The sequence below is a fragment of the Macaca mulatta genome, chromosome 12 (assembly GCF_049350105.2).
Source record: "Macaca mulatta isolate MMU2019108-1 chromosome 12, T2T-MMU8v2.0, whole genome shotgun sequence".
NCBI classification, from domain to species: domain Eukaryota; kingdom Metazoa; phylum Chordata; class Mammalia; order Primates; family Cercopithecidae; genus Macaca; species Macaca mulatta.
Window position 1 is genome coordinate 74744621 of NC_133417.1, and position 15425 is coordinate 74760045.

The 15425-nt window shown below is 43.1% G+C and overlaps 1 protein-coding gene across 6 annotated transcripts in view; it reads left to right on the top strand.

The window, feature by feature from the left end:
• Nucleotides 1-2082: 2082 nt before the first annotated feature.
• UBR3 (ubiquitin protein ligase E3 component n-recognin 3) overlaps nucleotides 2083-15425 on the top strand; it is a 268381-nt gene continuing 255038 nt past the window's right edge. For all 6 annotated transcript variants that reach the window (XM_015110341.3, XM_015110343.3, XM_015110344.3 and 3 more), the window contains exon 1: nucleotides 2083-2697. In XM_015110341.3, coding sequence (XP_014965827.1) covers nucleotides 2153-2697 — 545 coding nt within the window. In that variant the 5' untranslated portion in view covers nucleotides 2083-2152. The remainder of the gene's footprint in view (nucleotides 2698-15425) is intronic.

Sequence of the window (15425 nt, forward strand, 5' to 3'; positions counted from 1 at the left end):
AGAAACCCAAAGAAGAGATAGCGGATGGGCCGGGCGCGGTGGCTCACGCCTGTAATCCCAGCACTTTGGGAGGCCGAGGCAGGCGAATCACGAGGTCAGGAGATCTAGACCATCCTGGCTAACACGGTGAAACCCTATCTCTACTAAAAATACAAAAAAATTAGCCGGGCGCGGTGGCGGGCTCCTGTAGTCCCAGCTACTCGGGAGGTTGAGGCAGGAGAATGGCGTGAACCCGGGAGGCGGAGCTTGCAGTGAGCCGAGATCGTGCCGTGCACTCCAGCCTGGGCGACAGAGCAAGACTCCGTCTCAGAAAAAAAAAAAAAAAAAAAAGAGTGGAAACGAAAGAATAGGTAGCGGTGTCAAATACTGGAAAGAGGTCGGGCTTCATAAAGTAGGAGCAGAAACCAAGTTGTAGCAGATTGTGGAGCGAATGGAAGTTTAGAAAGAAGAAAGAGTAAATATGAACAATTAAACGTGGCCCCGGACGCGGTGGCTCACTCCTGTAATCCCAGCATTTTGGGAGGCCGAGATGGGCGGATCGCTTGAGACCGGAGTTTGAGACCAGCCTGGGCAACGTAAGGAGACCCTGTATCTACTAAAAATACAAAAATTAGCTGGGTGTGATGGCGCGAGCCTGTGGTCCCAGCTGCTCCGGTGGCTGGGGTGGGAAAATCGCTTGAACCCGGGATGCAAAGCTTCCAGTGATCTGAAATTGCACCAGTGCACTCCAGCCTGGTTGACAGTGAGACCCTGTCTCAAAAAAAAAAAAAAAAAAGAAAAAGAAAAGAGAAAGAGAAAGGCGGCCTACGAAAAGAAGAGAATGGTTGATGCTTAGTAATGGGGGAAGCTTTATTGTTTTTTCAACTATTTTTAAGACAGGAGGAGACAAATTCTGACAAGAATTGAGCTAATAGAAAGAGAGGTGTTAAAAATACAAGAGGATATTGGATAGAGTTGGGATCCTGAGAAGGCAGGATCCAGTGGTTAAGTAAAAGGATTGCAGGACTGTATTTAAGCCTGTGGATGGACACCTCTTTGCATTATTAAAGGAAGAAGAAAAAGAGTGAATGGATGATGACGAAGTAGAGAAGTGTCTGAGGCTGCTTCTTCCTAGGAATGGTAGAATTCAAAATTTTCTGTTATGAAATCAAATGAGTTAAAGCATTCAAAGTTTTAGCATGTAAAGTTAATACATAAAGTTTTATTTAGTTTATAATTTAGTGATTCATAAAATTATTGAGCAAATTTAACTTATCACTGTTATATGATGATCGTGACATACTTAACTAATGTAGAAGACCAAGACTGTAAAATAACCTGTCTTAATTATGTTTCATTCATTTCAAACACACGGTTATGGATTGGAAACACCCCTGTTCTTCTTTGATGTTGTTGTTGTTTTTTGAGACGGAGTCTCGCTTTGTCTCCCAGGCTGGAGTGCAGTGACGTGATCTTGGCTCACTACAACCTCTGCCTCCTGGGTTCAAGCGATTCTCCTACCTCAGCCTCCCGAGTAGCTGGTATTACAGGCGTGCGCCACCACGCCTGGCTAATTTTTGTATTTTCACTAGAGACAGGGTTTCACCATGTCAGCCAGGCTCATCTCAAACTCCTGACCTCAAGTAATCCGCCTGCCTCGGCCTCCCAAAGTGCTGGGATTACAGGTGTGAGCCACTGAGCCCGGCCTTCTGTTTTTCTTTGGATTGCTCTTCCTACAGTTTTTGTTTTCCTTAAGTTGGGGTCTCACTCTGTCGCCCGCTGGACTTTGATAACAATAGGAATGTACATCTTACACAAAATGCAGATGCCTAAAGTACATCTGAAAGATGATGTGAATAATTCCTGTAGTCTATGCAAATAAAGAAATAATTGCCTTTATTAAAGACTTCCTATAAGGTGAGTCCTTTATTTCAGTAGCTCTTAACTTAGAAAGTTGGGAGCCTAGCTTGGTCCGGAGGAACCCAGGCGGGAGGGCGGGGAGAAGGCTCTGCAGCCCGAGGGGGCGTGTGCAGGGGCGGGGCCGCGGGCGGAGGAGCGCGGACGCTCCGGGTATCGCGAGAGTTGGGCGGGCCGAGCAATCGCAGCAGTCTACTCCCTCACTCTCCCTGGAGGAGCCGCTGGCCCTGGACTCTCCAAATTCTGAGCTCTCATCATGGCGGCGGCGGCCGCGGCGGCCGTCGGGGGCCAGCAGCCGTCACAGCCCGAGCTGCCCGCGTCGGGGCTGGCCCTAGACAAGGCGGCCACCGCCGCGCACCTCAAGGCGGCCCTCAGCCGGCCGGACAACCGCGCAGGTGCTGAGGAGCTGCAGGCGCTGCTGGAGCGGGTGCTGAGCGCCGAGCGGCCGCTGGCCGCGGCTGCCGGCGGCGAGGACGCGGCGGCGGCCGGAGGCGGGGGCGGTCCGGGGGCCGCCGAGGAGGAGGCCTTGGAGTGGTGTAAGTGCCTTCTGGCGGGCGGCGGCGGCTACGACGAGTTCTGCGCGGCGGTGCGGGCCTACGATCCCGCGGCGCTCTGCGGCCTGGTCTGGACAGCCAACTTCGTGGCCTACCGCTGCCGGACGTGCGGCATCTCGCCCTGCATGTCGCTGTGCGCCGAGTGCTTCCACCAGGGCGACCACACCGGACACGACTTCAACATGTTCCGTAGCCAGGCCGGGGGCGCCTGCGACTGTGGGGACAGCAACGTGATGCGGGAGAGCGGGTGAGTGGAGCCGTCCCCGCGGGCGAGGCGACCCTGGGCCGGGGACGTCGCGGGAGGGCCTGGAGCGGGGCACCGGGAGCCCACTCTTGAGCTGTCAAGGGGAGGGTGCGGGGGAGGGTGCAGCCACAGGGGGATGGAGGTGACTGAGCTGTCAGCGGTGGAAAGGGGGTGGGGAGCAGAAAGCAGGGAGAGGAGAGCGTAGAGCATGTTTAGGAAACCGGGCTGTGAATTATGGGGAAGCCAGGGTGGGTAAATGATAGCGAGAAAAGAGCCAGTGTATGGGTTAGGAGGGGAGTGAGGGGGAAAGGATTTTTGGGGAAGCTCGTGTCGAGCTGTCAAGTGTGTACTTGTTGGGAAAGGCTATAAAGCCTGGTTCTTGGGAAGAGACTTAGGTTGTGATTTGGATTGGCTGGGAGGGGTTGTTATTGGGGACTGTATTGGCTCGCGGGATGATGAGAGCTGGGGAGGTGGTCTTGTACGTGCAGGGAAGGACGCTTGAGGAAAAGGTCTTCTGAACTGCCAGTGTGTCTGTCAGTATGAGAGAAGGAGCTCTTGAGGGTTGAGGGAGGAGGGAAGGGGAGGGGCCTGCATGAAAAGTGACTGTTGAGCTGTCAGTGGAGTATTTGGTATGCTGGGATGACATTTAGAATTGGGCTACTGAGCAGTCCGTTACAGAATACCCGCCGTACCAGGAGAACGAACAAAATACTGAGCGAACTAGGAATCAAGTGTTAGGTCTTCTCCAGTTAAGGGCACTTTATTCACTCACTGATATGTGAACATCTAAGAGGAGACAACAAATGCCCTTTTGACAGGAGCGATACATCAGATGTTGGGACTTATGAGAGAAGACATTTCAGAGTTTGCAGTGAGTTAGAGAGTTAGTACATGTAGAGTCTTGGCTTGGAACGTGATGTCAATGTCAGGGACAGTCTGAGAAAAAAGGAAAAAGTGAAAGGGGCGATTTTGGATAGGCAGTAGTTGAAAGAATATTAGCAACTACTAGTTGCTAGCAGTTATTAAACTTCTTCAATTTTCAGGTCTTAGGATTAATGACAGAGTACAATCTTTTTATAAATGGTCACCTTTTTTTTGGGAGTACTTGTAAGGTTACTGTTACTCCAAAATGTTTGTACCTACTATGTGCAAGCAAGGCTTCTTGGATATTAAAAATGAATGAAACATTGACCAACCCCTTACTCTACTTGCACTGGAGTAGAAAGTAATAAATTCCTTAAACAATAACTTGGTAACTAGAGGAGGGAGAGGAGGTTTCTGTCCAGAGGGAGTAAGAAAAAGTCTTCAGAAAGAAGGTATTTTGATTTTGCTAATAATAATAACATAATTGCAGCTAACATTTGAGTTTTTATTTATTTATTTATTTATTTTTTAAAGATGGAGTTTCGCTCTTGTTGCCCAGGCTGGAATGCAATGGCGCGATCTCGGCTCACCGCAACCTCCGCCCCCTGGGTTCAAGCGATTCTCCTGCCTCAGCCTCCCAAGTAGCTGGGATTACAGTCATGCACCACCACGCCCGGCTAATTTTGTATTTTTTTTTTTTTTTTTTAGTAGAGACAGGGTTTCTCCATGTCGGTCAGGCTAGTCACGAATTCCCGACCTCAGGTGATCTGCCTGCCTTGGCCTCACAAGTGCTGGGATTACAGGCGTGAGCCACTGCGCCCGGCCAACATTTGAGTTCTTGAACTGTATCTCTGACACTTTAAAAGTACTTTTAAAAATTTTATATTTGAATAGATAAAATATATAGCTAATAAAGCAGATACACACACACAGAGTTGGAAATTTTTCTCCCATCTAGTCTTCCATCTGTCCAGTTCCTTCCTGCTTAGTTTCTCTTAGTGCAGAACAAGCAAGGATGTTTCCTAGTTTTTCAGTCTCTTTGTGCAAAGGGTTGCATACTTTCCACTATTTTACATCTTGCATTTTTTAGTTATCTTAGATGTATTTTTCTTATTAAAAAGTCAGTGTTGTCATTCAATTTTTTTTTTTTAAAACTGTTGCATAGTGTTACATGTTTTGAATTTGCCATTCTTTTTTTTAATTTCTTTTTAAAATTTTTTTGGTGTGTGTGTGTGTGAATTTGCCATTCTTGATTTAATGTCTCTTCATGGGCATTTGACTTTCCAGTATAAAATTAACAACGTGGTATTAACTGTCTTTTCCCACCTAGTCAAGAGGGTCAGTGGGATAAATTCTCAAACGTGTGTTTTCCAAATTGCCCCCCTGAGGCTTAGTACTAATTACTGTATGAGACTGCCTGTTTTCCAACAGCCTCATCAACAGAGTAGTAGTAAAATTTTGGACTTTTATTGGTTAAAAGTGGCCAAATTCTAGCTGTTTTACGTGATTTAACTTATTCTTTGACTCTGAGATTCTTACTTTTATTATTTTCATTGTACAGAAGAGGGAAGTAGGGCAGAGTTAAAAAAAAACTTGGTCAAGATTGCATTGGCGGTAAGCTAGGCATGCTGGCTCCAGGGCTCCAGAGCTGGTCTAGTCAACCATTTCTCTTTACTGCCTCTACTAAATAGCATTCTTACTGGTTTTTCTTTTCAATTCTATGTTTTATCTTTTTTTTCTTTTTTTTTCTTTTTTTTTTTTTTTTTTTACTTAATATGTTATTCTTATTTGGGCCTTCGTTTCTTTCTTTTTAAACTTTTTTGTTTATTTTTGTTTTAAAGAAGCACATCAAAACAGGAGTTGGAGCAATCCTTTACTGATAGTTAGACATTTTTATTTCTTGGACTGCGTTAGCATTTAGGAAAGCCTCCAGAGAACCTGAAGGTAGGAAATGACATTGATTCTTTCCTGACTTTTGGAATACAGTGGTAATTATCAGATTATTGAGGATGAGATGCAAGTTTGATTGCTTGTGATGCTTCAGTGTACTACCAGAAATATGCCAGTGAGTTTCTTTGAAGGTATTCATACAGTTTTAGGGTATCCAGGCTATAGATAGTCAACATCCTAACCTCATGGTATTTGCTTTTACTGGTGTCTCATAGGTAAGTATTATTTTCCCAGTCTGGCAACCCTCTATGAGTTGATACGTAATATTTAAAGATTTATTATTATCTCTGTCTGAAACCAGAACCATTGCCTATATGTGTCAGCAGTTGCCATGTCCAGTTTCATAAAGGGCAAGATTGAACAATAAACAGTATGGTGGCCATGTGATTATTCTGAATTTTTTATAACTGCTTGGATTGGATAGAGTAATTTTTCTGGGCTATACAACTAATTTACTGCCTCAAGAGACGTAGGTGATGTTGACCAGCTTTGCAACCTAAAAGACTGCCTGTGGAACCTCTTTAGAACTGGAAATCATCAACAGCCTATAACAGTGTTCTCATGGGCAAAGCTGGACTACCCTGGCATGAACAGAATGTTTGAACTTTTCTAAGTTTTTGATATTTTAAAAACCCGTTTAGGTTGCCGAAGATTGAATGTGTGTTGATTTTGGGGTTTTTATTCTAACTGCCATAAAAGTTTGTAAATTTCATGGTCAGTCACTTTTAGAGGAAGGATTCCTTTTCTTCTGCTGTATTTGTGCTCTTAGTAAATGAGAATACATCTTGCTGTGCCATAATCCTTTTCACAAGTGTCTGACTGTTGCCTGTAGGATGTTCAGTGATTGGAGTTGGAGAAGGATCTTGAATCCATCACAGCTGTATTTATATTTAATTTTCAAATTAGCAATTATAGAACTATGGGGAGGATTTAGTTATTTTTGACTGAGTAGTATTGGTATAATCAATGTGGCAGTATTAGCAGATATACAAACCAAAGGAAGAAAACAATTGAGGATTCATTTGTGGGATGAGATCACAAAGGCTATGGAAACTGTGTACTAATAACTGTATGTGGCCGGGCGCGGTGGCTCACACCTGCAGTCCCACACTTTGGGAGGCCAAGGTGGGCGGATCACAAGGTCAGGAGATCAAGACCATCCTGGCTAACATGGTGAAACCCTGTCTCTACTAAAAATACAAAAAATTAGCCGGGCGTGGTGGTGGGTGCTTGTAGTCCCAGCTATTCGGGAGGCTGAGGCAGGAGAATGGCATGAACCTTGGAGGTGGAGCTTGGAGTGAGCTGAGATCTTGCTACTGCACTCCAGCCTGGGCGACAGAGCGAGACTCCGTCTCAGGAAAAAAAAAAAACAAAAAAACCAAAACAGCTGTATATGTAACTACAGTTTTGCCACTAGTGAGTAAATGCAATGCGGTCCTTGTCAGAAATGCTTCATGGGGGCTGGGTGCGGTGGCCCACACCTGTAATCCCAGCACTTTGGGAGGCCAAGGTGGGCAGATCACCTTAAGTTGGGAGTTCAAGACCAGCCTGACCAACATGGAGAAACCCCATCTCTACTAAAAATTCAAAATTATCCGGGCATGGTGGCACATGCCTGTAATCCCAGCTACTCCGGAGGCTGAGACAGGAGAATCGCTTGAGCCTGGGAGGCAGAGGTTACGGTGAGCCAAGATCATGCCATTGCACTCCAGCCTGAGTAACAAGAGTGAAACTCCATCTGGAAAAAAAAAAAAGCTTTATGGGTGGATTAACTCAAAACAAAATGAAACAAAACAAAATAGCCTGTAATGGAAAGTCTAAAATGCACTCGTTCCTCAGTATATGGTATACATTGGAGACTGGTTCCAGAATACCCACCTCCCACCCACTCTCCAGGGTATACTGAAATCCTGCTTGTAAGAAAAGTCTGCCCTTCATGTATATGAGTGTCAGATCCCATGAATTCTGTATTTTCGATCCATGTTTGGTTTAAAAATCCTTGTATAAGTGGAACCCTTGCTGTTCAAACTAGTGTTGTTCAAGGGTCAACTGTAATGTCTGACTGGCTGGTTTTGGGCGTTGATGGGATACTAACCGGAAACTGGGATTTTAAACATTTAGTTCTCAAATTTTGGTGCAGAAAATGAGGAGTTTCATGTTCTGTCCTATATTACAGATATTTTTGTCTCCTTGCTTGTTCTTTCTCACATATTCTAAGCTCCTTAAAAGATAAGGACCTCATTTTGCTATTAGCCAGAGGCCAGCACAGTCTCTTGTACTTAGTAGGTGTCAGTAATTTTGAATTAAATTGGATAAAAAAGTGGCTGCTATACTCAAAAAGTTGCTGTCAGATTACATTGCTTTAGTTATTTGTGAGGTCGTATTGATTATTAAATCCATAGCAGCTTTTTTCAGAGTGCTTTCATTTTTTTTAATTTCTGAAGTAATACACATTGATTATATCATAAACATAAGTGGATAAAGTAAAAAGTAAAGGTGCCTTTCTCCATCCTACCCCTCAGTAAGAAATTTCCCTTTCTTTTGAGCTTACTTATGTATTTAAAAGACATTAGTTATACTTTATCGAGCATTTCTAGTTTTTTTTTTTAGAGACAGGTTCTCGCAGTGTCTCCCAGGCTTGAGTGCAGTGGTGTGACATCACAGCTCACTGCAGCCTCTACCTCCCAGGCTCAAGTGATTTCCCACCTCATCTTCCCAAGTAGCTGGGACTATAGGGACACACCACTACACCCAACTACATTTTTTTTTTGTTTTTTTTGTAGAGATGATATTTCACCACATTGGCCAGGCTGATCTTGAACTCCTGGCTTCAAGCAGTCCATCTGCCTCAGCCTCTCAAAGGGCTGGGATTATAGGCATGGGCCAGAGTGTGGTGCCTGGCCTGTGTCGTGGAAGGTCTTTAGGTTTTTTGATCTGTGGTAGCCAGAAATTGAACCATGTGAATGTCTGGTTGAATAGTGTTACTCTCTTTAGTATCTTGCTTTTTTCCCCTTAACATATTTATGGACACTATCTCGAAAGTTGAACTGCTTCATTTTTGAAGTTAAATAGTATTTCATTGTATTTCCATGTTTTTGTAATGTACTGTGATTTTTGCAGTCAGTTCCCTACTGATAGACATTTAAATTGTTTCCAGACTTGGGCTATTGTAAACATTGTTGCAGCAAGTATTCTTGTATACGCTTCTTCATATGTGTGTGAGCTTATGTATGAGGATAAATTCCTAGAAGTTATATTTTGGTTGAAGGAAATGTGCAAATTCAACTTTGATAGAACCCTCCAAAGAAATTAATTTACATTCCTGCCAACAATGTATAAAACAGTTTGTTTCCCCATATCCTGGCAGTATATATGGTGGTATCAATGTTTCCGATCTTTGCTGCTCTCATAAGGAAAAGTGGTATCTTGTTTCTTTTTTTTTTTTTTTGAGACAGAGTCTCGCTCTGTCACCCAGGCTGGAGTACGGTGGCGTGATCTCGGCTCTCTGCAAGCTCTGCCTCTTGGGTTCACGCCATTCTCCTGCTTCAGCCTCCCGAGTAGCTGGGACTACAGGCGACCGCCACCGTGCCTGGCTAATTTTTTTGTATTTTTAGTAGAGACGGGGTTCACCGTGGTCTCAATCTCCTGACCTCGTGATCCGCCTGCCTTGGCCTCCCAAAGTGCTGGGATTACAGGCGTGAGACACCGCGCCCGGCCTCTTGTTTCATTTGTTATCTCCCCGTCCCACTGCTCTTTCTTCCCAGCCAGGACTATTTTGAAGCAAATATCAGATGCCTTATAATTTAATTTGAAAATATTTGAGTATGCATCTGAGTAAATAGATGTGAACTCTAAAACATAACTCAAGTGTCCATCAGCGGATGAATGGATACACAATATGTGGAGTGTCCATAAATGGAATATTTAGCCTTAAAAACTATAAAATTCTGACATGTTAGAATGTTACAATGTAGATAAACCTTGGAGACATTATGCCAAATGAAATAAGCCCATCACAAAAGAACAGATGCTTCTGTTTATGTGAAGTGCCAGGAATAGTCAAATTCATACAGACAGAAAGCAGAATAGTGATTATCAGAGGCCAAGGGAAGGGAAGATTGGGGAGTTATTTATTTATTTATTTATTTGAGACTCACTCTGGCATTTATTATTTTTTTGAGTCTCACTCTGTTGCCCAGGCTGGAGTGCAGTGGCACGATATTGGCTCACTGCAAGCTCTACCTCCTGGGTTCACGCCATTCTCCTGCCTCAGCCTCCCTAATAACTGGGACTACAGGCGCCCGCCACCACGCCCAGCTAATTTTTTGTATTTTTAGTAGAGACGGGGTTTCACCACGTTAGCCAGGATGGTCTCGATCTCCTGACCTCGTGATCTGCCCGCCTCGGCCTCCCAAAGTGCTGGGATTACAGGCATGAGCCACCATGCCCGGCCTGGGGAATTATTTATTTATTTGTTTATTTAACAGATACAGAGTTTCAGTTTGGGTAGATGAAAACGTCCTTGAGATCGATGGTTGTGATGGTTGCAAAACAATGTGAATGTACTTAATGCCACTAAACTGTACATTTAAGATGGTTTTAAATGGTAAATTTTATGTTATTTATATTTTACCACAATTAAAAAATAATGTCAGGCATAGTGGCTTACACCTATAGTCCCAGCTATTCCCAAGGCTGAGATGGGAGTATTGCTTGAGCCTGGGAGTAAGAGGCTGCAGTGCATTATGATCAGACCTGTGAATAGTCACTGCACTCCAGCCTCAGCAACATGAAGAGACCTCATTTCTTGAAAACAAAGCAAAAAACAAACAAAAAACTCCCCCAAAACCACAATACCAATACTACACCTAAAATATTCATAATCTTTTTGTTTGTTTGTTTGCTCGTTTTGAGATGGAGTCTCACTCTGTCACCAGGCTGGAGTGCAGTGGTGTGATCTCGGCTCACTGCAACCTCTGCCTCCTGGGTTCAAGCGATTCTCCTGCCTCAACCTCCTGAGTAGCTGGAACTACAGGCGCATGCCACCACGCCTGGCTAATTTTTTGTATTTTTAGTGGAGCTGGGGTTTCACCATATTGGTCAGACTGGTCTGGAATTGCTGACCTCAGGCAATTCACCTGCCACAGCCTCCCAAAGTAGTACTGGGATTGCAGGTGTGACCCCCACACCTGGCCTAATTTTTTAATCATTACAAAACTCAGTTAAAACTATTTTCAATTATGAAACAATTTGAATTTACAGAAATTTACAAAAGTAATATAACAGATACCTTTGTACTTACCATTGAGATGAATAGATGTTAACCTTTTGCCATGTTTGCTATAGAGCTGCTTTTAGTCAAAACCCCAAAGAAAGGTCAACCCACCTCTCCCTTCCTTTCTCTTTCCCTCTCCAGAAGTTACCATTTTCCTGAAATTCTTGTGCCACATTTTTTATATATATATATATATATATATTTTTTTTTTTTTTTTGAGATGGAGATTCACTCTGTCCCCCAGGCTGAAGTGCAGTGGTGCGATCTCGGCTCACTGCAACCTCCTCCTCCTGAATTCAAGCAATTCTTCTACCTCAGCCTCCTGAGTAGCTGGGATTACAGAGGGCTGCCACCATGCCCAGCTAATTTTTGTATTTTTAGTAGAGACGGGGTTTTACCATATTGGCCAGGCTGGTCTCGAACTCCTGACCTCAGGTGATCTTCCCGCCTCAGCCTTCCAGGGTGCCGGGATTACAGGCATGGGCCACCATGCCTGCCCCATCAGGAATTTGAGGTCTTGTTTTTCTGCTTATCGAAACTTGGTATTAATGAGAATACGTGGACACAGGGAGGGGAGCAACACACACTGGGGCCTGTTGGGTGGGGGACAGGGAGAGGGAGAGCATCAGAAAAAATAGCTAATGCATGCTGGGCTTCATACCTCGGTGATGGGTTGATAGGTGCACCAAACCACCACAGCAAACATTTACCTATGTGACCTGTACATCCTGCACATGTACTTCAGAACTTAAAAAAAAAAAAACCAAAAAACACTTGGTGTTGTATATATAAATTTATAATATTTTACCAATCTGTTGGAGACAGACATCTTTTTAAAATTTATATTTTCTTGAGTAGTGAAGTTGAACATCTTTTCATATGTTTTGGGGCCATTTGGGCATCTTCGCTGGTGAACTGCTGGTTTATATTGCCTGTTTTGTTTGTTTTTCTGTTTTACTGAGTTTTAAGAATGCTGTACGTACTCTAGATGCTGATCCTTTGGTTGTATAAATACCTGATTTCATCTTCTAGTTTGTGTCTTTTTACCTTGAAATACATAATTTTGTTGTAAACGATTTTAAATTAAAAATGTAGTTTTTCTTCTACAGTTTGTATTATTTTTATTTTGTTAAAGAAATCTTCACTCTGGTTTTAAAAAATGCTTATATGTTTTCTACTAAAAGATTTAAGGTTTTTCATTGTACACTTAGGTCTTTTGTCCATCTGGAATTTATTTTTACATGTAGTATGAGATTGAGGTCTGTATTAGTCTGTTTTCACACTGCTATAAAGAACTGCCTGGCTGGGCATGTTGGCTCACGCCTGTAATTCCAGCACTTTGGGAAGCCGAGGCAGGTGGATCACCTGAGGTTGGGAGTTCGAGACCAGCCTGATCAACATGGAGAAACCCCGTCTCTCCTAAAAATACAAAATTAGCCAGGCGTGGTAGCACACGGCTGTAATCCCAGCTACTTGGGAGGCTGAGGCAAGAGAATCGCTTGAACCCAGGAGGCAGAAGTTGCGGTAAGCTGAGATCATGCTATTGCACTCCAGTCTGGGCAACAAGAGGAAAACTCTGTCTCAAAAAAAAAAAAAAAAAAAAAAAAAAAAAAAAAAAAAAGAAAAAAGAATTGCTAGAGACTGGGTGATTTATAAAGAAAAGAGGTTTAATTGACTCATAGTTCAGCATGGCTGGGGAGGCCTCAGGAAACTTATAATCATGGTAGGAGGCACCTCATCACAGCAGCAGGAGGGAGAAGAAGCAAGCAGGGGAAATGCTAGATGCTTATAAAACCATCACATCTCGTGAGAACTCACTCGCTATCATGAGAACAACATAGGGCAAACTATCCCCATGATCCAGTTACCTTCACCTCATCCTACCCTTGACACATGGGGATTATGAGGATTACAATTCAGGATGAGATTTTGGGTGGGGACACAGCCAAACCATATCATTAGATCTAATTTTATCTTTTTCAATATGAGGATTCACTTATTGAATATTTTTTTTCTCCATTGATCTATAGTGTCACCTCTATCACATACCAAACCTCCTATGTGTATCCTAAGCTCTCTATTGTATTGATATGTCTCTTGTAGCAATACCATACTACTTTTTTAGAACATTGAAATGTATTTTGATATGGCAGGATTTCTGTATTATTACTCTTCAAAAGGATTTTTGGCTGTTCTTGGTCCCTGTTTTCATTTGAATTTTAGGAGCTTGTCAAGTTGTTTGGAAAACTTCTGTTAAGATGTTGACTGGCATCACATTAAATATGAGGAGGTTGCAGAAAGATACATGTTCAAGTATATTCATTGTAACACTGAAACAGGGAAAAATGGAAACAATGAGATTAGTTAACTGTAGTTTAATCATTCAATGGAATACTTTATGGTAGAATACATAAATTGCCATCCATCTTAGTCTGTGCTGATATTATACCAGACTGAGTAATTTAGAACAGAAATTTATTTCTTCCAGTCTGGAGGCTGGGAAGTCCGAGATTAAGGCTTTGTATGTGTGTATGTGTGTCTGGTGAGGCTTTCTTATTGCATCCTCACATGGCAGAAGCTGGGAAGAGGGCAAATGGGGCCTAAGCTAGTTCCCTCCAGCACTTGCTTAAGTTAGAGCCCTAATGGACTTAATCACATCCCCAAAGACTTCTGCCTCTTAATACCACCACAATGGAGATTAAGTTTCAATGTGAATTTTGGAGGGGACACACATTCAGACTGTGGTGCTCTGCTTCTGCCCCTTGCCCGCACAAATTTATGTCCTTGTCACCTACAAATACATTCATTCCATTCCAGTAGCCCCAGAAGTCTTAACTTGTTCTAGCACCAGCTCAAAAGTCTAAACTTGAGAGTCTTATCTAAATATCATTTCAATCAGATATGGTGAGACTCAAAGATATGCTTCATCCTGTGGCAGATTTCTCTCTAGCTGTGAACCTGTGAAGTCCAACAAGTTACCTGTTTTCAAAATACACTGTCTACACTGTTGGTGGGAATGTAAATTATTAATAGTAATGCCACTATGGAGAACAGTATGGAGATTCCTCAGAAAACTAAAAATAGATCACCATAGTAGTAATTCCACTACTGGGTATATATCAACAAAAAAGGGAAATCAGTATATGAAAAAGAGACGTGAAGTTCCATGTTTATTGCAGCACTATTCAGAGTAGCCAAAATATGGAATCAACTTAAATGCCCACCAATGGAAGAATGGATAAAGAAAATGTGGTATATATGCACAATGGAATATTATTCAGCCATAAAAATGAAATCTTGTCATTTGTAGCAACGTGGGTGGGACTGGAGGTTATTATGTTAAGTGAAATAAGCCAAGGGCAGAAAGACAGATACCACATGTTTTCACTCATGTGTGGGAGCTAAAAAAGTGGATCTCATGAAGATAGAGAGTAGATTGGTGGTTACCAGAGGGAAGGGTAGAAAGGAGGAGGGGGATAAAGATAAGTTAATTGGTGGGTACAAATACATGGTTTGATGGAAGAAATAAGACCTAATGTTATATAGATCAGTAGGGTAACAGTAGTTTACAATAATCCATTGTAAATTACAAAATAGCTAGAAGAGAAGAATTTGAATGGCTGTAGCATAAAAAGACAAATATTTAAGGTGGTGGTATTCCAAGTACATTGATTTGATCTTTACAAATTATATGAACGTATTACATTATTACATGTACTCAGAAACTATGTACATCTATTATGCATCAGATAAAACACACACATACACTAACACACACATATACTGCAATGGTGAGAGAGGCAAGCACAGATGTTTTCATTATGAAGGGAGGAATAGGCAAGAAGAGAGGAGTGACCGATCCCAAGTAAGTGCAAAACTCAGTAAGGCAAACAACATTAAATCCTAAGGCTTGAGAATAATCGTCTTGCTTTCTGGACACACTGTGTTGGGGGTTGGGTCCTCAAGGTGTAAGAATTAAAGAAAGAGGAAAGAAACATGAAAGGTGGGCCGGGCGCGGTGGCTCAAGCCTGTAATCCCAGCACTTTGGGAGGCCGAGACGGGTGGATCACGAGGTCAGGAGATCGAGACCATCCTGGCGAACACCGTGAAACCCCGTCTCTACTAAAAAATACAAAAAACTAGCCGGCCGAGGTGGCGGGCGCCTGTAGTCCCAGCTACTCGGGAGGCTGAGGCAGGAGAATGGCGTGAACCCGGGAGACGGAGCTTGCAGTGAGCCGAGATCCGGCCACTGCACTCCAGCCCGGGCTACAGAGCGAGACTCTGTCTCAAAAAAAAAAAAAAAAAAAAGAAACATGAAAGTTGGCTTGCCGGTCAAGACTGATTTATTTTAGAGAAAACAAACCTGACGGGAGCCTTCTGGCCAAGTTAGGCCCACTGTCTTACAGACTGAGAGTTTTTAAGGATTCAGGGTGGGAGAGTTTATCAGAGGCTTGGACTGCTTCTGTGTCTCTTTGTTGTGATTATCTGGGAAGGAGAGTTGTGTGTCTTCCCATACATTTTTCTGCAACTACAGGCATACCCCCGAGTCTGCTTTTAGCTTCCCTATCTTAGTTCACCTGATGGGAAAGGAATGTGCTTATTAAGACCCACTGTTTTACTGGGGCCTATTGTATGAACATGA